The sequence below is a fragment of the Mustela lutreola genome, chromosome 12 (assembly GCF_030435805.1).
Source record: "Mustela lutreola isolate mMusLut2 chromosome 12, mMusLut2.pri, whole genome shotgun sequence".
In the NCBI taxonomy this organism is placed as follows: Eukaryota; Metazoa; Chordata; class Mammalia; order Carnivora; family Mustelidae; genus Mustela; species Mustela lutreola.
Window position 1 is genome coordinate 20,075,454 of NC_081301.1, and position 23,336 is coordinate 20,098,789.

Sequence of the window (23,336 nt, forward strand, 5' to 3'; positions counted from 1 at the left end):
CAGAGGGTCAAAAAGTTTAAAAGCTGATGCTCTAAAGTGACCTCTGGATCCTTGGTGGGAGTTGGGAGAACTGTACTTGAACTTAAGGGCTTAGGCGGAACACCCCAAGCTGGGGACAGAGAATGGACACGTTTGTTACGTTGTATTTGTTTTTAAAGATTTTATTTGTTTATTTGACAGAGATTACAAGTAGGCAGAGAGGCAGGCTGAGAGAGTTGGGTGGGGGGCAGGCTCCCTGCTGAGCAGAGAGCCGGAAGTGGGGCTCGATCCCAGGACTCTGGGATCACAACCTGAGCCAAAGGCAGAGGCTTAAACCCACTGAGCCACCCAGGCGCCCCTCTTTTGTTACATTTTAGTCATTCAACAAATTTATTGACTGTCTACCTATGCGCCAGGCCATATTTAAGATGCCGAGGATACAACCATAAAGGAGAACAAAGTCTACTCTCTTGAGCAAACAAAATAAAGAAACCGGTCATATAATGCTGGGAAGTGAGAAAAGCTGTATGAAACATACTCGGGCATACAGAGGGCTTGAGGGAGGTGCAGATCTAGAAAGAGCGATGGAGGTTGTCTCTGGGAAGAGTAGCACTACCACGGGAGAGAGCAGCCAGCAAACCATGAGAAGGTCTGAGGAAGGAGCTCTCCTAGCAGAGGAACTAGGAAGTGCAAAATTTTTTTATGCCCTGAACCCTGCTCGCGCCCTCACCAAGGAACCATACAGAATTTGTGTTCTGAAAAGGTGCTACAAATATATAGATCCTCACAAACATGGTAGAGGAGCCTTTAGCCCTTATGTATAAGGTAGGTGGAATGTGTCTGGGACTATGTCCAGGAGGCTGTTAGGCTGCAGGCTTGAGCAGTGGGAACCTGAGCAAGGCAGAAGGGCCCACAGTGACCACCAGCTGAATGCAAACAGGCTCCGTAAGCGACCCACCTCAGGAGACCCCTAGGCCCCAGCTGACCAATGGGCTACTCACAACTGGGCCCACATTCCCATACTTCCTTGCGCCCCATTAACTGTAGCTCCCCCTCCCACCACCACCTGCCTGCTGCTCCCTGCAATGTATTCAAAAAACTTCTATCTCCTTTGTTCTGCCCTGGGTGAACCCTCTCACCACCCGCCTCCACCCAATCGGTCACCCCACAGAATGTGTTTATTTTGACAAAATTGGGACCATCTGTACATTCTGCCCTGTAACCAGACTTCTCAATTGTCTATTTCTGCTATTTAGTTTGGGTTGTCCTTTTTTTTTTTTTTTTTTTTTTTAACTTTTTGGGTAGTGAATATTTGGGGAAAGTCTGTTGAAAAGGACTATATCTCCCTGGCATTTATTCTCCCTCAGGCCTGCTCTTCAACCGCAGACCCAGCTCTCCTCTGCCCGTCGGCGGGAGGCCCGTGCCTGTTGCTGATCCCACCTCGCCCTGTCCCCATGACTCCTTCCTCCTTAGACCCTGAGGCCGCCAAAGTCTCTGGTGACAGGACTGGAAGTCATCTGACCTGGGCTTGTACGAGTTCTTATAAGGAGTAGCAAGAGGACTATCAACACTGTGGCTTCTTTTCTGTGTGACTTTCTTTGGCAGAAACAGCCTCAACTGTCACCTTTAAGAGGGGCTTGGCCACCTGCCAGTGTGGAGAAACTTAGACCACACAGTTCTCATGTGATTAAGTCCAGGGCCCCGGGGAGAGAGTCTTCTCTGCTTGGGTCTGACCAGTCTGGACAGAATGAGATCAGTCTCCAGGGGGCTCTTAGGACCATCCCATTTCACAGGAAGGACAATATCAAACTGGGGAGGTTAGGGAGAGAATAACCAGCTCAGGAGGTAAAGAGCCAATAATTAAGATTACACAAGGCAGGGTTGGAGGTGTTGGCAATGTTAGGCCGAGTGAATGAAAAATGAGAGTTATGTTGCTTCCATCCATACCAATCTACCTTGTGTCTTTCTTTTTTTTAAAGATTTTATTTATTTTATTTGACAGACAGAGATTACAAGTAGGCAGAGAGGCAGGCAGAGAGAGAGAGAGAGAGGAGGAAGCAGGCTCCCTGCTGAGCAGAGAGCCCGATGCGGGACTCAATCCCTGGACCCTGAGATCATGACCTGAGCCAAAGGCAGCGGCTTAACCCATTGAGGCACCCAGGCACCCCCTACCTTGTGTCTTAATTGGCTGTCTATGATTGTCGTCTTTTTGGGTGTTTATTCAGAAATATTCAATGTGGGGCATTTGGCTGGCTCAGTTGGTAGAGCATCTTGATCTTGGGGTTATAATTTGGAGCCCCATATTGGGTGTAGAGATTACTTTAAAAAATAAAATATTAAAATTTTATTTATTTATTTTGACAGAGAGAGATCACAAGTAGGCAGAGAGGCAGGGAGAGAAAGAAGAAAGAAGGGGAAGCAGGCTCCCTGTTGAGCAGAGAACCTGATGTGGGGCCCGATCCCAGGACCCTGAGACCATGACCTGAGCCAAAGACAGAGGCTTTAACCCACTGAGCCACCCAGGTGCCCCTAAAAAAATAAAATATTAAAAAAAAATAATCAATGAGCATCTACTGTGTGATAAACCTGTCTGGTCCAATACCATAGTCATTAGCCACAGGTGGCTACTAAAGTTACATTCAAATTAAATACAATTTAGGGATGCCTGGGTGGCTCAGTTGGTTGAGTCTCAGGTCATGATCTCAGGGTCCTGGGATCGAGCTCCACAGGGGGTTCCCTGCTCAGCAGAGAGTCTGCTTCTCCCTCTCCCTCTGCCACTACCCCCCTACTCGGTGCTTGCTTGCTATCTCACTATTGCTCTCAAATAAATAAATAAATAAACAAGTCTTTTTAAAAATTTACAATTGAAAATTCAGTTCCTCAATTGCTCTAGCCACACTTTAGGGGCTCAATAGCCCCATGTGACTTGGGGTCAGCTCATCTACAGACAGTGCAGACATAGAACATTCCATCATCCCAGAAAGTTCTATTGGAGTGCTGGGCTAGACCCTGTGTTAGACACCAGCAATAGACACGGGTGTAAGTAAGACTCGGTCACTGCCCTTATGGGGCTCAAAGTCAAGTGAGCGAAACCAGTAAATGGAAAATCACACCGAGTTAGGGAAGACCTGAAGGTAGAGGGGGAGATGGCCTCTAAGCTGTGGTTAATAGTTAGACATGCAGGTGTGGGAATGTAGGGGAGATGCCCTGGGCAGAGGAAACACTATGCACAAGGATTCAAGGGCAACAGAAGGGGAGCCAAGAAGCTCCAAGTAGTTTAGACCGTTGAAACCTAGAGTGTGGGGGCCAAAGGGGGAAGATGGGCTAAAGAGATAAAGACCAAGTCTTACTGACCTAGGGAAGGAATTTGGATTTTATCTTGAATATCAGTTATCTGTGGTCCATAATAAACCACCTCCAAAGCTTAGTGGATTAAAATGAAGCTGTTTCTTTGCTCACAATTCTGTGGGTTGCCAATTGGGCTGGGTTCGGGTGGGCTATTCTGATGGTTACTTGTGTGTTTGCAGTCATTTGATGGCTCATTTAGGACTGGATGGTTAAGATATTCTCACTCACATGTCTGCCATGTGGTGTTAGCTATTGGGTGGGCTCTGTGTCTTAAACAGATGAGACATGTTTCTTCCCATGGTGGCAGTGTTCCAAGAAGAAGAGAGAAGAGATTACAAACCTCTTTGTGGCTTAAACTCGGAAGTAGACAATGTCACTTTCACCACATTCTGTTGGTCAAAATAAGTTATGAGATGAGAAAAGCTACAGAGAGCTCGTGGCCATCACACTCTGGCATGATGTTGGCCTGAACCACGATGGTGGGTAGAGAGAAGTGGACAGATTTTTTTTTTTTTTTAAAGGATATTTCAGGGGAAGAATTAAGAAGTCTTGGGGTTTGTTCTGAAACAAGGAAGAGAGGATAAAGTTACAGATGACTCCAAGATCCTTGGCGTGGGTGACTGGTGAGTGCCCAGCATTCAGAGGGAAAAGAGGAAGAACAGGTTTGGGGACAAAGATGATATTTTCAGTATGAGTCACAGCCAGGTGGAGATGGACAGAAAGCAGGTGGATATACAGGTGTAAGGAGAAGTCTGGCTAGTGATACCAGTTTGGGAGTCTCAGGTGCCTTAAGCCTAAAGCATCTTCCGTAAGAGCTGCATCCTCGGAGCTGGGAAATCTTGAGGGCAGGGATCAGACAAGTCAAATCTGTAACTGCACTGAGCCTAGCCCAGTGTCTCAGGGCAAAACAATCACTCTCCCCTGGTTGAATGTTGCCAGGTTATTGTAGGCAAAAGAGATTAAGCTAGTAGGGTGAGCCCTCAGCTCTGAACTAAGATCAGTCTTGTGTGGGGGGTAGATCCCAGCTCCTGTCAGAAACAACAGGACACTGACTCAGAAAGTAATGAGTGAGTCATCAACGAGGGAGATCAACAGGAGCTAAAGGAACCCCCATCAGGAATGCTGTGAGGATTTTGCCTCTTTGCATGGGAAGACAGACCAAGTAGCCAGCCCTAATATTCTGTGAAGGTAATTTTCTCTTACCAACCCTATTCCTGTTCCCACAGGCACCCAGTTTTCAGAAACTCCACAAGTCTTCACTGAAGGCAGTTTTGGTGGGAGATCAGACAGGCAGCAGCAGGTCCCTTCTAGGTGCAAGAGAAATGTTGGCTCAGATCCCATTCATTCATTCATTCATTTCCTCATTCAACATTCAACAAACCCTTACTCTACACCAAACCCTGTTCACTAGGAATACAGAAATGAGTAGACTTTAGTCTGGAAGCAATGTACCCGCAGCTGCTGTTGGTTTCTGGGACCGTCTTCCCATTGGATATCATGAAGGTATTGAGGGTTCTCTGCTGTGGTCCTGGGCTGTAACAGTCTGATGAAAGAAAGAAAGAAGGAGAGAAGAAGAGGAGAGAAAGAAAGAAAGAAAAAGGGAGGGAGGGAGGAAGGAGGAAGGGAGAGACTGGGGCGCCGGGGTGTGGGTGTGTGGTGGTGGGTGTGGACTTGGGGAAGTGTCCAAAAGAGGCATCACGAGGTTGAATCACAGAAAACTCCAAAGTAATATAACATTACTCCATCTGAGCGAATAATTATTTAAAATATGACATTTATTCAGTACTTCCTCCGCGACTATTACGGTGGTACCGCTTTTCTTGCATTACATAGATTCCCCTGGGGGGCACGGTCTGGGGGCACAACCGTCCCCTTCTCTGGAACCTCACCACCGCATCGATCCCGTCAGAAAACAGAGCTGGGCGCTCTGGGCCCGGCCTCCGGGAGACGTCCCGCGAACGGAACTGGGGTTCGGGGGCGGGGAGAGCGTCCGGAGGCTTTTCTCGGGGACTCCTGCCCTAGCGACGCGCGCCTCGTTGCTAGGGGCGGAGGCGCGGGAGGCTGTGGTGCGTGGTGGCTGCGGACGCCCTCCACTCTGCCCCCCCGCCGGCCTCAGCTCCCGGCCCCGCCAGCCCGCCGGTGGGTATGGAGCACAAGGTGGGGGGTAAGGGGTGCAGGTGGGGGGTTGGGGGGCGGGCGGAGGGGTGGGAGCCCTCGCGCACCTGCAGCCGCGCACCTGGTCAAAGCGCGGAGTTCGATCGAGGGCTGGCCTTGGGTTGGGTGGTGCCACACCTACTCCCCCCCGCCCCCAACCCTCGTCCCAGCCCGGTCTTGGGTGAACTGCGCCGCACCCCGCCTCCCCCGTCCCCTCTCCCATATAGAAAATAAGGTTTGGTAGTCCACATGGATAGGACGGGGGACGTCTGTGATCTAAGAGCCTGGAAGGAAAAACTACACAGGCTGTCCCCCAGCTTGGGGCAACCTGGGAAGTTCTGACCTCGTGCTGATTCCCTGGGAGACTCTGAGCCTCAGTTTCCCCATCTGCACCATTAGAGTGTCGAATCAGAACATCTTCCAGTGCTTGCAGTGCGGCTTTGTTTGTATCTAAACGTTGGGTGTGATGCCTTGTGCGCAGAAGATTTGCGGGGAGGGAGGGCGATATGCAATCAGCATGTACGTGAACACTGATTGGACCAGGAGTCTAGGGAAATGAGGTCTGGTACTCTAGCTCTGCCTCGTGTGATCTTTGGCAAGTCACAACCCTCCGAGTCCCACTTTCTTCGCGGAGAATAACAGTTGGGTTTATGCTGGAGTATTTCGAGGAATACTGCACTGGAGAGTTAAAAGAGGATCCTCTGAGTTATGTTTAAGGTGACCGTGGGGTATCTTACGGTGTATGGAAAGCAAATTCGGGCAGAAATGGGTCTTGGAATTCAGATTTAGGCCAGGTTTCTTCTGGAACCAACAAGGATATTCCAGAGCCATAACTGAGTCTACGGCTTTTCTAAGCCCTCTCCAGCCTTTCCTGACCTGAAATTTGGGACAACCCAGGTAACTGTTCCCTGAATGATCTGTTGTTGGGCAATTTTGAAGGACCCTTATGTTGTTGGGCCCTTCAAAAGCTTACAGGGCGCCTGGCTGGCTCAGTCAGCAGAGCATGTAACTCCTTGAGCTCACCGTAGCTTGAGGTCAAGCCCCAGGTTGGGCATGGAGCCTACCTTATTTTTATTTTTTAAAGACTTGTTTGTTTGTTGTTGAGAGAGAACATGAGTGGGGAGGGGAGGGGTGCAAGGAGCAGAGGGAGAGGGACAAGCAGACTCCATGCTGGGTACCAAGCCAGACCCCTGGGGCCCCACTTGGTCTCAGTCTCACAACCCTGAGATCAGGACTTAAGCTAAAACCAAGAGTCCTATGCTAAATCCTACTAAGCTACTCAGGCATCCCTGGAGCCTACATTAAAAGAAAAAAAAGCCTTCTTGCCAAACAGACTCTTTACCTTAATATACCATCCATTCATTCATTCCACAGATATTTGCCTTGCATCCATTGTCCCAGACTATGCTTTAAGCTCAGATACAAAAATGAATAAGACCCTGTCCCTCCTCGAAAGTAGATTACATGTTCATAGTATAAACAGTGGAAGATAACTGAGTAGAATTTCACTGCTTAGATTACTCATAAGAAATCACAACTATAGGGGCCCCTGGGTGGCTTCGGCTCAAGTTGTGATTCCAGGGTCCTGGGATGGAGCCCCGCATCAGGTTCCCTGCTCAGCGGGAGGCCTGCTCCTCCCTCTCCCACTCCCCCTGCTTGTGTTCCTTCTCTTGCTGTCTCTCTCTCTGTCAAATAATAAATAAAATCTTAAAAAAAAAAAAAGAAATAACAACTATATGAATATTATCCCAGTATGTATACTTTGTTGTTGAGATTTTAAATTGCCTTGGTATATAATGTATAACTTAATGAATTTTTTTTTAAGATTTTATTAATTTATTTGAGAGAGAGACAGTGAGAGAGAACATGAGCGAGGAGAAGGTCAGAGAGAGAAGCAGACTCCCCGTGGAGCTGGGAGCCCGATGCGAGACTCGATCCCAGGACTCCGGGATCATGACCTGAGCCAAAGGCAGTCATCCAACCAACTGAGCCACCCAGGCGTCCCAACTTAATGAATTCTTAGCCTTCGTGTGATCAATCACTCTGGGCAGGAGACATAATTGGCTTCAACTTCATGTCCTTCAGACTCATAAACCCATTTGTAAATATTCTCTGTGTATATTTGTTATGTATGTTTAATATGTGTATGTTAACCATGGTATTAAGGGTCAAGTTGGCAGAAATTGCTCCTTTCAGTTGCTGTCACTCATGCCAATGGCCAGGTGCAGCTGAGGGCTGTCTGTGCACAAGCTTTTGCAGAGATGCAGTATACTATGCTGATGGAGAGCAAGCTCTTCTTGCCACTTATTTGCAACTTATTTGTAAATTCGGGCAAGTTATGTGACCTCTCTGCACCTCACTTTTCTCATCTGCAAAACAAAGACAATAACAGCATCTAGCTCAGAGGCTTGTGGAATAAATCAAAAGAGTTAATAAATATAAAGCATTTAGAATAATCCTTGGTACATGCTATCTTTAATCCTTCCAGAAGCCAGTGAGAGATATTATTCCATTTTACATAGACGAGTCAGAGGCTTTAACCCACTGAGCCACCCAGGCAACCCTACCTGACTCTTCTGTATTGCTCTTCAGTTATAGAATAAGCTACACTGTCAGTTGGTGATTAGAATTTATTTATTCAAGTTTTTAAAATAGATTTGTTAAAATGCAGTAAAACTGTTTCTTCTTTGGAGATGTTTATAAGGGAAACTCTAGACCAGAAGTCAAGAGATGTACCTAGTTAGAATTCTGAACAGATAATGTTTCTGCCCTGGTTCTTCAGATCTTTGAATTAAGGGTTTAATAGTGATGATTTTGAAAAGCTCTTCCATCTCAAATTCTGTGATTCATACTTACTGAAGTACTATTTTAAGCAGGTGACATTGGCTTTTTCGCAGAAAAACAGTAGCAGTCAGCTCTGAAAATTTTTGAACAGAAGCACTTTAAGTAAAATAAAAATGTTTAATGATATATTTAAGTATTTAAATATATCCTACTTTGGAGGCGCCTGGCTGGCTCAGTTGGTGGAGCGTGTGACCCTTGATCTTGGTTTTGTAAGTTTGAGTCTCACACTGGGTATAGAGATTACTTAAAATAAAATCCTTAAAAATAATAATAATAGGGTGCCTGGGTGGCTCAGTGGGTTAAGCATTTGCCTTCAGCTGGGGTCATGATCCTAGCATCCTGGGATCGAGCCCCACTTTGCCATTGGGGCTCCCTGTTCGATGGGGAGTCTGTTTCTCCCTCTCCCTCTGCCCCTCCCCCCAGCTCATGCACACAGGCCCTCTCACTCAAATTAAAAAAAAAAAAAAATCTAAAAAAATAAAGTAGCACATATATATACCTATACTTACACACACACACACACACACACACATTTTTAAAGATTTTCTTTTTAAGGGGCACCTGGGTGGCTTAGTCATTAAGCATCTACCTTTGGCTCAGGTCACAATCCCAGGGTCCTGGGATCCAGCCCCCGTGTTGGGCTTCCTGCTCTGTGTTGGGCTTCCTGCTCGGCAGGAAGCCTGTTTCTTCCTCTCCCATTCCCCCTGCTTATGTCCCCTCTCTCGCTATATCTCTCTCTGTCAAATAAATAAATAAAATCTTAAAAAATTTTCTTTTTAATAATCTCTACACCAAATGTGGGGCTCAAACTCATAACCCCAATATTAAGAGTCACATGCTCTAATGACCAAGCCAGCCACATGCCCTCTTACTTTGTATATCATAAAAAAATAGATATATCTAGGCACCTCACTGGCTCAGTAGGTAGATTGTGTGACTCTTGATCTTGGGGTCCTAAGTTCAAGCCCCATGTTCGGTGTAGAACTTACTTAAATAAGTGAAAATAAAAATAGATGTATAATTAACATTATGGTATACTTTCCCTAAGTGTTGGAAATGTGCCAGTTATATGACCTTGGAATTTTGTAAGATATTTCTTTCTTTGTGAGGGAAAGCTACACTTAACAATCTCTTTCATTTAACAAGGTCTTTATTTACCTTGTGAATCTCTTTCAGTGCAGACATATGCTCAGAGAAGAGATTAATTTAAGCGTCTTTTCAGTAATTACAGAGATTAGGAAGTTGCTGCCTGAACCATTTTCCAAAGGATAAACATTACAAAGCGTTAAATATGGCAGCTCACCAGAAGATCATATTGGTTTGGGGGTAAATAATTCTAAAAGTTATCTTTTGCTTAGAGCGTCCTGTGAGTGCTCTTCAGATGGGAAATATGGCGGCTGTCTGAAGATATCAGCTAAGAATCCAATCAGTGTTAAGTAAAGCCAGTCCATTTATAGCATCTGCTGTTTTTGGTGACCTAGATCTATGGATGGCACCTGTCCTTAGTTTGATGGTAATGTTGAAAAATGGGCTATGCTTACAGATAGGCAGCCCAGCAACCTCCATCTGTCTATAAGCAGTACAACATCCCAAGAGTTTTGAAAATTATCCTGGAATGTTTTCTGGCAGCATATCATATACTTATTATAGAGAATTTTAGAATGTCTGAACTGGAAGGGACCTTAGATTCACACTACTTAACAAGAAATATTTTTGCCATACTGTGCAAGCCACTGGAGGTACAAAGAGGAGTATGATATGATAGACTCCTTCCTCTCATGGAATACACAGTCTGCTAAAAAGTATTTAGTCTGGTGTCATTTACAGATGGGGAAGCTGAGGTGTAGAGCAGGGAATGGAGGAACCCAAGGACACACAGTGGGATGAGGGAGAGTTGGGGCTGGAGCCCAGGGCTGTTGGTGCTCCCGACACACCGTTCTTGTCACTGCACTGTGCTTCTGTACGGCTACCTGTCTTGTCTGGAGGTCGGTTCTGGCAGCTTTTCAAAATGTACGCTGAAATTCTTCTGGAAAACTGTCTTTTCATGGTATCACTGAGAATATTTGGGAGTTTTCCCTGCTGTTGTTCCTGTAGACCATTCTGGTCATTCCTGTAGAGCCGGGCTGGCTCTTTCCTGGGGCGCCTGGGTGGCTCAGACAGTTAAGCATTCGACTCTTGATTTCAGCTCAGTCATGATACCAGAGTTGTGAGATTGAGCCCCCTGTCTGGCTCTGTGCTGAATTTGGAGCCTGCTTAGGACTCTCTCTCTGGGAGTTTGGGTGGTTCTGTTGGTTAAGTGTCTGCCTTCGGCTTAGGTCATGATCTCAGGGTCCTGGCATCAAGCCCCGCCTCCACCTCCTATCTGCAGGGAGTCAGTTTCTCCCTCTTCCTCCTCCCCACCATCCTCCCACCCCCCATGCTCTCTCTCGCATTCTCTCTCTCTCAAATAAATAAAATATTTTTTGAAAAAGATTCTTTCTCTCCCTCTACCCCTTATACCTCCCAAAATAATAATTTTATTTTTTTAAGATTTATTTGAGAATACACACACACACACACACACACACACACACACGAGATAGAGAGAGAGAGAGAGAGAGCGCATGCGTGCACCAGTTGGGGGTGCAGGGAGGAGAGGCAGAGGGAGAGGCAGACTTCTTGAAAGGGTCTCAGGAATCCACACTGGTTTAGTACTGGTCTAGATCATTACCTGTATCAGCTCTCACGTCTCTCTCTCTCTCTCTCTTTTTTTTTAGAGTAGACTCTATACCCAACATAGGGCTTGAACTCATGACCCTGAGATCAAGAATTGCATAATCTATGGACTGAGCCAACCAGGTGCCCCTTTAACTCATTGTTACTACAGAATAACCCAATGACCTGGCACACTGATTTAGAAAAGTGTCACATGAAATTATTAAAAAAAAAAAAAAAAAAACCGAGCAAGCTAGGAATAACTAAGGCTCTTCCTTTCCAAGAAGCTATACTGGTAAAAATTATTTCTTAGTTTCAAATACATATTCCTAGTATTTGTTGTGGTAGAATACATATAACATAAAACTTACTCTTATTTAGTACATAGACAATGTCCACTGTCTAGTTCCAGAACTTTTTTGTTGTCCAAAAAGGAGATTCTCTACTTATTAAAGTAGCCACTCCACACAGGCACCCCAAGAAACCTCTCTATAGTTTTAAAATTAGTTTTGTTTTTGCTTTTCCTGATCTGCTAATGCTTTATGGGAGGGTACATTCCCAGGGCCATGGGAAGAGTCAAAGAAAAGAGGAAAAGCAAATGAGTACAATGGATTAGTCTTTAAAAAAAAGGCTTGTAGGGCCTGGGTGGCTCAGTCAGTTGAGCATCTGCCTTCGGCTCAGGTCGGGATCTCAGGGTCCTGGGATGGAGCCCTGCCTGAGCAGGGAGCCTGCTTCTCCCTCTCCCTCCACCACTCCCCCTGCTTGTGCTCTCTCGCTCTTTGTCAAATAAATAAATAAAATAGGCTTTATTTTTAGGTCACCAGACTCCCATTGTCATGCCTAACGACATTAACAGTATGTATTCTTTTCACTAAGCAGGGACAGACAACTTCCAGCAACCACAGGGGATGCCACTGCTCAGCTGCATCTGAAACGAGCTCCTTCTCACAAGGTTTTGTGTAGGTTCTGTGCAGCGATGGGGAAACTGCAAAGCAAACTCAAACACAGCACTTACAAATACAGGTATGGCCATCTGACACTGGCATCCCACGTTTTATCATGTCACATTAAAACTCTCTACTAAAGAAAGAGAAGGCCCAGAGCGATTCCTGATGACCTTCCTTGAACAGTTCGGTCTGTTTTCTTTTGGGTGAGAAGTAGCTGATTAGCTAGTGTCCTCAGCCCCACAGAGAGGGGCCTGGCATTTTTGGGATGCCTGGCCTGGTATCTTTGGGAATAAGCTCCAGGTGAGCAAAGACTCCTGGCTTCTTGGCTTCAGGATTCCCCTTTATTGGATTCTAGTCCTTCGGCTGTTCTGAGCGTGCTCAGCATTGATAATCCATTTCTGGCAATGGCCGTGGGTCGCCCTTCTGTACTCCTTGCCCAGATTTCTCCTCCGCCTGGCCTCTCCCATAGCCTGCCCCGTCTTCCCCTTACCCCACTGCACTCCGTACCCCGGGGCCTCTCATTTGCCATCCTCTCTTCAGCAGGCCTGACGGGATTTTAGAGGAGAGAATTCAAACTAAAGCTTGTCTGGAGTATGGCCCAGCCCACGCGGATAGTGTCTCTGTCGTTGCTGCTCTGAACTCAGACCTGTGTGTCTCTGGAGGAAAAGATAAGGTGGGGTTTGCTGTGCTTCCCAGGGAACCAGCTGACTGTGGAGAAGGGAAGATGTTGGGGAAGGAAATGCTGGTTCTGCATTTCTGGCAACAAGGTTGAGTAGTGTAAAACCATAGGCTTTAGACTAAGGAAGGCTGGCTCTAAGTCCCTGCTCTGCCTCTTCCTGTTCCTCTGGGCAAGTCATTTACTGCTCGTGAGCCTCAGTCTCCACATCCATGGAATGGGGATGAGAATGCCAGCCTTCCAGGGAAGCTGTGAGGCTTCGGTGGTAAGATCTTCAGTGATGTGCCAGACCGCCCACATGCTTCTTATAATTGACAAGTATTATTCTGACCAAGCCATTTTCATACCCACACACAGACACAGGAACTAGTTGTTAACAAAAGGAGACTTCCTTGGGGTGTCTTGGTGGCTCAGTCGGTGAAGCCCTTGCTTAACTCTAGGATTGCTTAACCCTAACCAACCCTTGATTTCAGCTCAGTTTGTGATCTTAGGGTGGTAAGATCGAGCCCCGCATCAGGCTTCACGCTTAGTGGAGAGCTGGAGCCTGCTTGAGATTCTCTCCCCCTCTCCTTTTGCCCCCACCCTTGCTTGTGTGCTCTCTCTCTCCCCCTCTCAAATAAATTAAATAAATAAATAAATAGATAGATAGATTTTAAAAAAGGAGACTTCTAGTCTTTTTTATGCTGCTCTTTTGTCAAAATTGCAACAGTGGTGAACATGATGATTTCTCTCTTTTGTGTTTCTGTCCTTCTCCCAGTACCAGCTGCATCTGATTGCTTCCCCTCCCATATTCGCATCGATCACAGGACCCGCAGCTGGGACACTGGAAGCAGAAATGTTAATTCTTTTAATTCCTCTCATTTTCATACTGTATTTCGTGGATTTTTTTTTTTTTAATTTATTTTACTTATTTTAGAGAGAGAGCAGGGGTTGGGGGGAGGAGGAGAGGCAGAGGGAGAATCAGACTCCCTGCTGAGCTCGGGGCCCACTGTGCTGAGCTCAGTCCCATGAGCCATGAGATCACGACCTGAGCCAAAACCAAGAGTCGGACGCCTAACTGACTGTGCCACACAGGCACCTGACAATTTTTTTTTTTTTTTAAGATGACAAATTTTTTAAATACACAAAAAAAGAAGAACAATACAATTAGGAGGGAAAAACGCTAATCCCATGTAGACAACCAGAACCTTCAGGCTGAGTCTGTTCCCCTTGGGGAGTGTCCTCCTGAACCCATCAATGAGGCTCAGAGCAGTGGCCCATTGCCTTGGAGAGAGACAGAGCACTAGTCAGGAGGAAGAAAAGAAAGTCAGTGTAGGGGACAGGATAAGGGTTACAAAATAAAGCCCTAATGCAAGACCCTTGACAGAGAGAGAGAGACATTAGGTAGATAATGAAGTAAAGGCTTGTTTTAGTTAAATAAAAAGTCACTTAAAATATTACAGAGATTCTAATGACTCTAATGACTCTCCACAGACAGTGGTGGCCTATAACTGGAAGAGCGGGGATGTGGTGAAAAGGTTCAGAGGACATGAACGAGAGGTCACGAAGGTAATTCTCAAATGATCATTATTGTGGAAGGAAGTTAGAGTGATTGGATATTCAGTCTTAAGAAAATGCAAGGGCTTCATCTGATGCGGTAAAGGAAAAGCAGAGTGAACCATTCCCTTAGCTATTGCTAGAGACATATAGACATGATTTTTATTTTGTCACTGAGCCCTCAATAGCTCAGGTGGTAAATAAAGAATTCTCCCTGCCATCCTGACTCAATGGGGACAGGTGCTGAAGGCAGCCTGTGTGTTTACTGTAGCTAGAAAATAAGAAATGATAACATTTATTCATTTATATAATAAATATTCATTTACGATAACATTTATTCACTAATTTATTATATATAATAATGATATATGATGTATATAATAATATATAATAATTCATTTATAAATAAATAAATTGAAAAAATCCCTATATTCAGGAACCTTCTAGTCTAGTTGGGGAATTTTTTAAAAAGCCAACAACAGTTAAATAATTAATTTGTTAAAAAAGCATTACGGGGCAGAGTAAGTTTCCAGCCAAGATGATAGCGAATGCTGGTCTCTACAACTCCCCTCCCTGAAATCCACCTCAAGAACTGACTCCGTCACCTGCACAGCTCCCAGCGCAGGGCAGGGTACTGATGCCCACATGCAGTGCATTCCCACCCCAACAGGGCCGGGGGAGAGCCTCAGGCTCTGACACCTGCAGCCCCGGGCCTGTTGCCCATTTCCAAGTCCAATCAAACAAGCACACCCGGGCTTTTTTCTCTCTTGAGCAGATAGCCTGTATTCACGGATCCAGCCTGTTCTTTAGCGCCTCTCGAGACAGGACAGCCAGGATGTGGGACCTGCGTGGCCCCGCCCAGCCAAGGCAACAGTTCTCTGGCCATGCCATGGTGGTCACTGGATTGGCTGTGAGTCCAGGTAAAGTCAAAGAGAGCTCTACCCAACACTGTTGTATTTTCTTTCTTTCTTTCTTTTCTTTTTTTAAAATTTATTTATTTATCAGAGAGAGAGAGAATACAAGCAGGGGGAGTGGCAGGCAGAGGGAGAAGCAGGCTCCCCACTGAGCAAGGACTTGGATATGGGACTCAATCCCAGGATCCTGGGATCATGACCTGAGCCGAAGGCAGATGCCTAACTGAGCCACCAGGCACCTCTTTTATTTTTTTTTTTTAATTAAGATTGATTATTTTTTGAAATTTATTTTTAAAAAGATTTTATTTATTTATTTGACAGAGATCACAAGTAGACAGAGAGGCAGTCAGAGAATGGGGGAGCAGGCCCCCTGCTAAGCAGAGAGCCGGATGCGGGGCTCGATCCCAGGACTCTGGGATCATGACCTGAGCTTAAGGCAGAGGCTTTAACCCACTGAGCCACCCAGGTGCCCCAAGATTGATTATTTTTAGAGAGAGAGTGTGTGAGCGGATGTGGAGGGGAGAGCAATGGGAGAGGGAGAAGAGAAGCAGACTCCCCACTGAGCATGGAGCCCAACTCAGGGCTCCATCTCACCACCCTGAGCTCATGACCTGAGTCAAAACCAAGGGTCAGACACTCAACCAACTGAGCCACCCAGGCGCCCTCTCGTTGTACTTTCTGAAAAGCCCCATACCAGGCCCATCTCATGGACCATCTTTCTCTTGTTCCCCCAGACTCGTCACAGCTGTGCACTGGCTCCCGGGACAACACCCTGCTCCTATGGGACGTTGGGACTGGACAGTGTATGGATAGAGCTTCCATCTCCAGGAACCTGGTAGGAACTCAAAGTTGGTAGAGAGTGGGACAGCAGAGGGGAGCATGTGGTGAGGCAAAGAGCCTGTGAGAGAGATCAGGAGATACATGGGGCAGTAGAGGCTTGACGCCTCATTACTACTCACCCTGAACTCTGTCAGACTCTGGCCTCTCAGGGTTATCAGGCTGGGTGATCTCTTTAAAGTTTTCTGCTTCAGGGACGCCTGGATGGCTCAAGTGGTTAAGCATCTGCCTTCTGCTCGGGTCATGATCCCAAGGTCCTGGAATTGAGTCCCACATCCAACTTTTTGCTCAGTGGGAGGTCTTCTTCTTCCGCTGCGTGCCGCTCCCTTGCTTGTCCTCAGTCTCTCTCTGACAAATAAATAAACAAAATCGTAAAATAAATAAATAAATAAAGTCTTCTGCTCCAGAGAATACCTCTTCTAATTCATACTGGAATTTTAAGTGGTGTGTTCATTTATTCCTTCAAAATGTGTTTTTCCATATCTGCTGTGCTAGGAGCAGGGTTAGTGGCCTAAGACACCATCCTTGTCCTCCAGGATCTCATAGCTGATGTGCAGAGAAACAAGCAGGACCCTTTGCTTTATGTATAATTTGCTGTGTTTATGAAGACCAATGTTTTCTGGGAGTAGGCTGGTAGATAAACTCCACAGCCTTTGAGGTCAGTCATACCTGGTTTCAAATTATGGATTTATCACTTTAAAAAATAGATATTTGATTTATTTATTTGACAGAGAGAGACACAGTGAGAGAGGGAACACAGCAGGGGGAGTGGGAAAGGGAGACGGCAGGCTTCCTGCAGAGCAGGGAGCCTGATGCAGGGCTCAATTCCAGGACCCTAGGATCATGACCTGAGCTGAAGGCAGACCCTTAACAACAGAGCCAGCTGGGCGCCCCCATTACTTTTTTTAAAAAAATAATCTCTATACCCAACATGGGGCTTGAACTCACAATCCTGAGATCAATAGTCACATGTTCTATCAACTGAACCAGCCAGGCGCCCCAAGAGCCATCACATTTTAGCTGAGTTACTCTGAGAAAGTCACTTAGAGTGTCAGTGTCTTCATTTATATCATGATTTGACATGATAGGTGTTCCTTCAGTGGTCATTAACTATCATTCGTGGTCATCTTTTCCAGTTTTGAACACAACTGTCCCTGGCAGGGTATGGTATGCTCACTCTATGCCCTCCATATTTGTGGAGGTTGCTAGAAGAAAATTGTGTCTCCTTGGGTTATTTTGAAAACTGTTTCATGTCTGTCCAGCAGGGGGTCATAGGGATGAAAAGAAAGAAAGAATGCATCCTGAACCTTGTGAGGCCTTAGACTAGGGTTTCAGTGGTCCCACCATAGAACGGGGTGGGGGGGGGTGCTGCTTTCTGTGGCTGCCAGTCACTAGCAGATCTCCACCACGAGTGGGGGCGCCCGCATGCATTCTGGTACTCACCACTGGCCTGGCCACTACCATTGCTGCTGCTGATTCAGGGACGTCCAGTAGAGCATGAGTGGGGGGCATCTGCAAAACACAGCCTGGGGCGCCTGGGTGGCTCAGTGGGTTAAAGCCTCTGCCTTCGGCTCGGGTCATGATCTCAGGGTCCTGGGATCAAGCCCCGCATCGGGCTCTCTGCTCAGCAGGGAGCCTGCTTCCCCACCCCCCACCGCCTGCCTCTCTACCTACTTGTGATCTCTGCCTGTCAAATAAATAAATAAAATCTTAAAAAAACGAAAACACAGCCTCCCTCCAAGTCGAGTGTACGAGTCAGCGTCCTTGAGAAGTGGAGAGACACCATTTAGCACGGTTTACAGGAGTTGCCATAGAAGAGCGACTTGGTATGGAGAAGTTTTGAAAATTTTGCTTTTTCCAGGTCACTCACCTGTGCTGGGTCCCCCAAGAACCATATGTACTACAGACTTCTGAAGATAAAACCATCAGGTGGGCTTACTGAGCAGCCATGAAGGTGTTTCTGGTGAAGGTTTGTGATTCCCAAGCTTATATGACTCCCTTTTCCCTCTGCTTTTCCACACTGCTGTGCCTTCCCAGGGCCTTTTGCCCCTTTGCCCCTTGCTGGGGCTGGGGTCTCTGGCATGGATCCCTGGACTGTCTGGGTAGAGGCTGAATGGCAGGAAGTCAGGCCAGGAAAGAGCCCCTGTCCTGGATGGTTCTGAAGCAGCTGACTCTGACCCCACCCTTGCCCCCCCCCCCCCGCCCCCAGTTTGAACACATTCAATCTGAGCTCAGTCCCCGTCATTGGCTTGCCCCCGCTTTGAGCTGCCTGCCTGGCTCCATTTTCCTCCCCTGCTGGGGGCCGGATGTTCTCAAGCACCCAGCCCTCAGGGGAAGCCTTGTCTGGGCCAGTGGGGTCGGATCCTCGTCATTAGAGTCAAATGAAGTGACTTGTTGAGTGGAAAGCACAACGAGAAACTCTGGATCTCAGAAGAGATTCGTTCTACTCAGAAAACAGGAAGAATGAGGTAAAGAGGTGGAAAATGAGACGAGAAGCGGAATAAGACACTCCCTGTGGACCCCGCGGCCCAGTAGGCCAAGGCCTGCAAGTCTTTTGTATCTGATTCTGGAATGGTGATGGCTCCTCTGGATCCTAATAACTATCTTTTAAAGCAATTAAGTCACAGGCACAGAAATATCCTCATGTCCCTTGAAAGCAGTATCCTAAAGGGCCAAATTAACAAATTAACTTGTACGGTTACGATGCTTGGTCTAGATTCCTATTAAGTGGGTCTCAAAACAGAAAGAACTCAGATGTCATTCAGTTTGGCTATTTCCTGGCAGCTTTGGTGTCTCCAAGGTTGATCTGGTTCATACTCCTGTTTTTAGGTGAACCATGACATTCCATCTGACTGGCCAGAGCCGCGGAGGGCTGCAGTTTACATTAGTGGGTCTGTCCGATACATTTACCACAGGCTCATTGCTTCGTTTCTTGCAGGTTATGGGATAGCCGGGGGCTGCAGGTGGCTCACGTATTTCCCGCAAAGCAGCATATTCAGACCTACTGCGAGGTCAGTGAGGATGGACACAAGTGTGTCTCCTGCAGCAACGGCTTTGGAGGGGAAGGCTGCGAAGCCACGGTGAGTGAGTGTCGGTGTCTGGGGGCCCGGCTGCTGATGAGCAAAGTGCTTCCTCTGACCTCCGGCCAATCCTGGGCTCCACCAGGCCAGCTCTGCTAATGGCTCAGGCCTATTCCGAGTGCATACTGTAAGTGAGCCTTTGCACTCCGGATTCATCTCTCAAGAAACCTCCATTAGCTTTGGGCTTTCCGATTGAGAGTAGACAGAGGCATGGGATGAGAGTTAAGATAGGAAGGTGCTAAACACAGAACCAGCTTGCTAATGTCCCTAGTTCCGGCAGAGCTTACAGAGGGGAGGGACTATTTGAAGAGCCAAATGTCTTCCCATTGTACTTGGGGTCAAGGTACAGGAGGCTCAAGCTCTTCAGGGAGTCTTAGGCACCAGTGTTGGTCGATGGCCCATCCCAACCCTTACCTATATACCTTTCCTTGCACCTAATTTTGGATTACATTGCAGTGTATCTCCAAAGTACCTCGGATTCCTCACTGTAGAATATAGGCTAAGAGGAGCATCTGGTCCAAATATAACAATTAGAGCTCCCTTTGTACCAAACAGTCCATGCTCGGCACTGGCCTGAGCACATTACATGCACTGTCTCATCTAATCCTTACAACAACCTCGTGAATTAGGTTCTATTATAATTCCCATTTTACGGATAAGCAAACAGAGGCATGGCAAGTTGAAGTCTCTTGCACAAGACCACACCTCTAGGAAGTGGTGCACTGAGGCACGGAATCCCCAGGCTATCGATGTAACACCTCTTCCCCAAGCTAAGCATTTCCAGCCCCTACAACTGATGCGGTGTCCTGTGGTTTCATTATTTCTCAGATACAGTTCAGATCACTCTCCTCTCTGGATGTTGTTCTCCTGAATTAACATGGTGCCCAGTGACTTCATTATATTTTGGACACAATTCGGTTTGCTCTCCTCCCTGAACCTTGTTCTCTAGCTGTGATCTGATTGTGTCAACAAGAGTGTAATTGGCAGCATTGTCACCTCCTTTGTTGGAGGGTCTCATCTTCATATACCAAGGTTCAGCGTGGAGGCAATCAGTCAGAAGGTCTGCGCCTCTGTGTGCTTATGAGAAGGTGCTCCTAACTATGGGGTCTCCACAGAACCCACAGGCCAAGAGGCCGAGCTGTGCTAGAAAGTAGGCACCCCCAGGGCGCCTGGCCGGCTCAGTCAGAAGAGCATGAGACTCTTGATCTTGGGATCGTGAGTTTGAGCCCCACATGGGGTGTAGAGATTACTTAAATAAATAAAAAACTAAAAAAAAAAAAAAAAAAAAAAAAGTAGGCAATGCCATACTGTCCCATCATGCTGTAGAACTTGGAGCTTTCACTTCCCCGGCCCTGACATTAATGAGGAAGGCAGCAACCCTCCCTGCACACCCTTACCCAGGGTTGTTTGAGATCGTTGATGTTTAAAATAATTACCAGATGGGTGAGTGATTTGGTGTGTGGATGGGATGGATGAAGATGAGGGGTAGCTCCATGAGGAGGTAAGTGGGGGACACAGGTGGATCATGAGAAGATGGTGGGTGGAAATCAGTGAGGGCAGCATGTGTGAAGCTGGGGAAATACGTGTTTATGAGCTAACCTATGTCATTCCTCTACAGCTGTGGGACTTAAGGCAGACACGAAACAGAATATGTGAATATAAGGGGCATTTCCAGACTGTTGCATCCTGTGTCTTTCTACCAAGAGCGCTGGCCTCGATGCCTATAATTGCTACCTCATCCCATGACTGCAAAGTGAAGATTTGGAACCAAGACACTGGAGGTAAGGAGCCTGCTGGTGGTGCTTCTCAAAGACACATGGTGTCCTAAAAGCATCCTTGAAACTCTCTCTTTCCATTGCTCAGCAAATACAAAGACAGCCATGTTCTGCCACTCTCCAGGCCCCTAGTGGTTAAGAGATGACACTAAGATACCAGGATTCTGTTGAACCTCCTGCTAGAGGCCCTCACTGCGTGAGCCCCACTACCACATTGTACAGACTCACTCCTGAGAACTCAAATATATTTGGTTCTTACTGTTCTTGCTACCCAAAGTTCTTCATCAGGTTTTAATGTGTGATGCTCAAAATGCCTGGAAAAGGAGACAAGAATTGTCATTTTCAAATTGATTTTTTAAGGACTAAAAATGAGAGTCTCTGCTCATGGTGGGGGTGAGGTAGAGTAAGCACTGTCTACCCAGACTGCCCTGTCTTGATGCTACAGGTCAGGTTTGAGATCCCAGTCAGGTCATGAACTCCAAAGTTCCAGAAAAAAAGATGTTTTAGGGAACACAGCTCCCCCAAGTCCTCAGTGAGGTATGCCAGAGCCCACTGCTACTGGCTGATTGTTAAATATTCAGGAATATCTAATATGGTCATAGTGGGAATATTTTCACCACAAAAGGTGGCAAATGCTATGAGTAAAGGTGGCTGGTTTTTTCTTCCAGAAAGTTGCCTTACCAGCACCCCACTGCCTTCAGACTACTTTGTGCTGAACCCGGGGTTCTGTTGGACATAGGAATAGTGTTAAATTAAAGAATCTCACAACAGGGGTGCCTGGGTGGCTCAGTGGGTTAAAGCCTCTGCTTTCGGCTCAGGTCATGATCCCAGGGTCCTGGGATCTAGCCCCACATCAGACTCTCTGCTCAGCAGGGAGCCTGCTTCCTCCTCTCTCTCTGCCTGCCTCTCTGCCTACTTGTGATCTCTGTCTGTCAAATAAATAAATAAAATCTTTAAAAAAAAAAAAAAAAAGAATCTCACAACAAATCCCTCCTATAGTTATGTTACAGAAACTCAGCTCCCAGCAGGGAAGGATAGGGTAGCCCACTCAGAGAAAAGATGGGAGATCATGTCTATGGTTCGTGAGCCATACCTCCCTAGGGAGGACAGCCCTGCTGTGCCCGCTGCAGGTGCCCTTTCCAGCTGCCCCGTGGAACAGCTGTGGGAGCTGGGAAGAGCAGCTGCTGTCAGGTTCAAAGTTCATAAGCCTGACACCAGGGAGAACAAGGTCTGAAAGTGTTGCCCTGCCCTCCAGCTGCGCACCTGTAGGGTTCTCAGGGGAGACAGGGACCAAGGGAGACCGGGCCAGCTGGAAGGCCACAGACTCCCCTTCAGGTCCCAATCTCCTTTGTCTTGAAGGGAGCAAGACCCCAGAAGCCAGCAGCTGAAGATCAGCATTGTCTGTTTTCCTCTGCCCTGGCCCCCTGCTCTGTTCTCTGGGCAGGTGGGAACTGAGGGCCGTGTGTTCACATGGCCTTGCAGGCGAGGTCCCGGCTGTCTGAACAGGATTTTAAGGGATACACACCTTGTTTGGGCCACATGCCATTCTCTGAAGTTGAAGCCTTGTGGCTGCCCGGACTTTCACCTCCCCACAGGTGCACAGTCCTCTGGAGCAGGCGATGAGGCTCTTACCTGGGTTGGACACAGAGCACATGCTTTGCTTACACGGGTTTCTCAGAGACCTCATGTCCCATGACCCTGAGCCCTTGGTCTGAGCTGCTGGTTCCCTCTTCCCCCCACAGCCTGCCTGTTCACCTTGTCCCTGGATGGATCAGGACCCTTGACTTCTCTGGCTGTTGGTGACACCATCTCCTTACTGTGTGCAAGTTTCAACAAAGGAATTCACCTGCTCAGAGTGGAGCGCAGCCAAGGGCTGGAGCTGCAGGAAGTGGCAGCCTTCTGAGGCCAGGAGGCACGCACTGACAATATCAAACGTGGCCCGTCCTTTCTCTGTGTGGCTTTGTGTTTCCCTGTGATCTTGTGGGGAGGGCTATGTGGAATACTCTGCTTCCGTCCACTCAGAAGGTCTGTCAGGGTTCAAGGCCAACAGAAGTCCAGGTGCAGCTTAGAAACATGATAGGTCTCTGTCTGAGAGTCCGAACATGGGGTGGAGTGTATCAGACTGACCTGTGTCTCCACAGAAGAAAAAGCTGCTGGGGGAGAGACTGTTTGGGTGGCCTCACAGTTACCCAGACGGGAGAGGGGAGCGCCGCTCCATAGAGGACATGGGTTGTGGACGTGACATTCCGCTGCAGTCACTGCTCCTCTGCAAGGTGAGGAAGTCTAGGCTTCCACGGGGAGGGGCTGCAAATGCAGGTGGTGCTTCCCAGCCCAGTGCATGAAAATTAGACCCCAGGGGGCTTGAAAATGCTGACCACCAAGGGCCTTGCCCTGAAGCTGAGTTGTCTCACCTGTTTTGTGCACAAGGAAGTGGAGAGGTTCTAGAGATTAAGGCTACAAAAACGTCATTCGTACATTTTAGTATTTTTTATGTCATTTTATATAAACTCTCTTAGGGACAGCCAGTATGAGGCCAACGGGAGTCTTTGACA

The 23,336-nt window shown here is 47.2% G+C and overlaps 1 protein-coding gene across 6 annotated transcripts; it reads left to right on the plus strand.

The window, feature by feature from the left end:
- The first annotated feature begins 5,367 nt into the window (after positions 1–5,367).
- Positions 5,368–22,725, plus strand: WDR31 (WD repeat domain 31). Of its 6 annotated transcripts, none has more exons than XM_059142553.1 (10): positions 5,368–5,466; positions 11,896–12,042; positions 12,507–12,639; positions 14,116–14,190; positions 14,954–15,098; positions 15,827–15,927; positions 17,791–17,858; positions 18,868–19,009; positions 20,628–20,790; positions 22,527–22,725. In XM_059142553.1, the coding sequence occupies exons 2-10, from the start codon at positions 11,996–11,998 to the stop codon at positions 22,685–22,687; spliced, it is 1,035 nt and encodes a 344-aa protein (XP_058998536.1). In that variant the 5' UTR covers positions 5,368–5,466; positions 11,896–11,995; the 3' UTR covers positions 22,688–22,725. The 6 variants fall into 6 exon arrangements, with proteins under 6 accessions (XP_058998536.1, XP_058998537.1, XP_058998538.1 ...); XM_059142554.1 differs by having other exon boundaries at positions 5,375–5,466; positions 11,899–12,042; XM_059142555.1 differs by having other exon boundaries at positions 5,415–5,484; positions 11,899–12,042.
- The last annotated feature ends 611 nt before the right edge of the window (positions 22,726–23,336 follow it).

Coding starts and splice junctions, on each gene's coding strand:
- WDR31 (XM_059142553.1), top strand. CDS start 11,996: ATGGGGAAACTGCAAAGCAAACTCAAACACAGCACTTACAAATACAG. Junction 12,043..12,506: donor CACAGCACTTACAAATACAG/GTATGGCCATCT, acceptor TCCTCTCTTCAG/CAGGCCTGACGGGATTTTAG. Junction 14,191..14,953: donor ATGAACGAGAGGTCACGAAG/GTAATTCTCAAA, acceptor TCTCTTGAGCAG/ATAGCCTGTATTCACGGATC.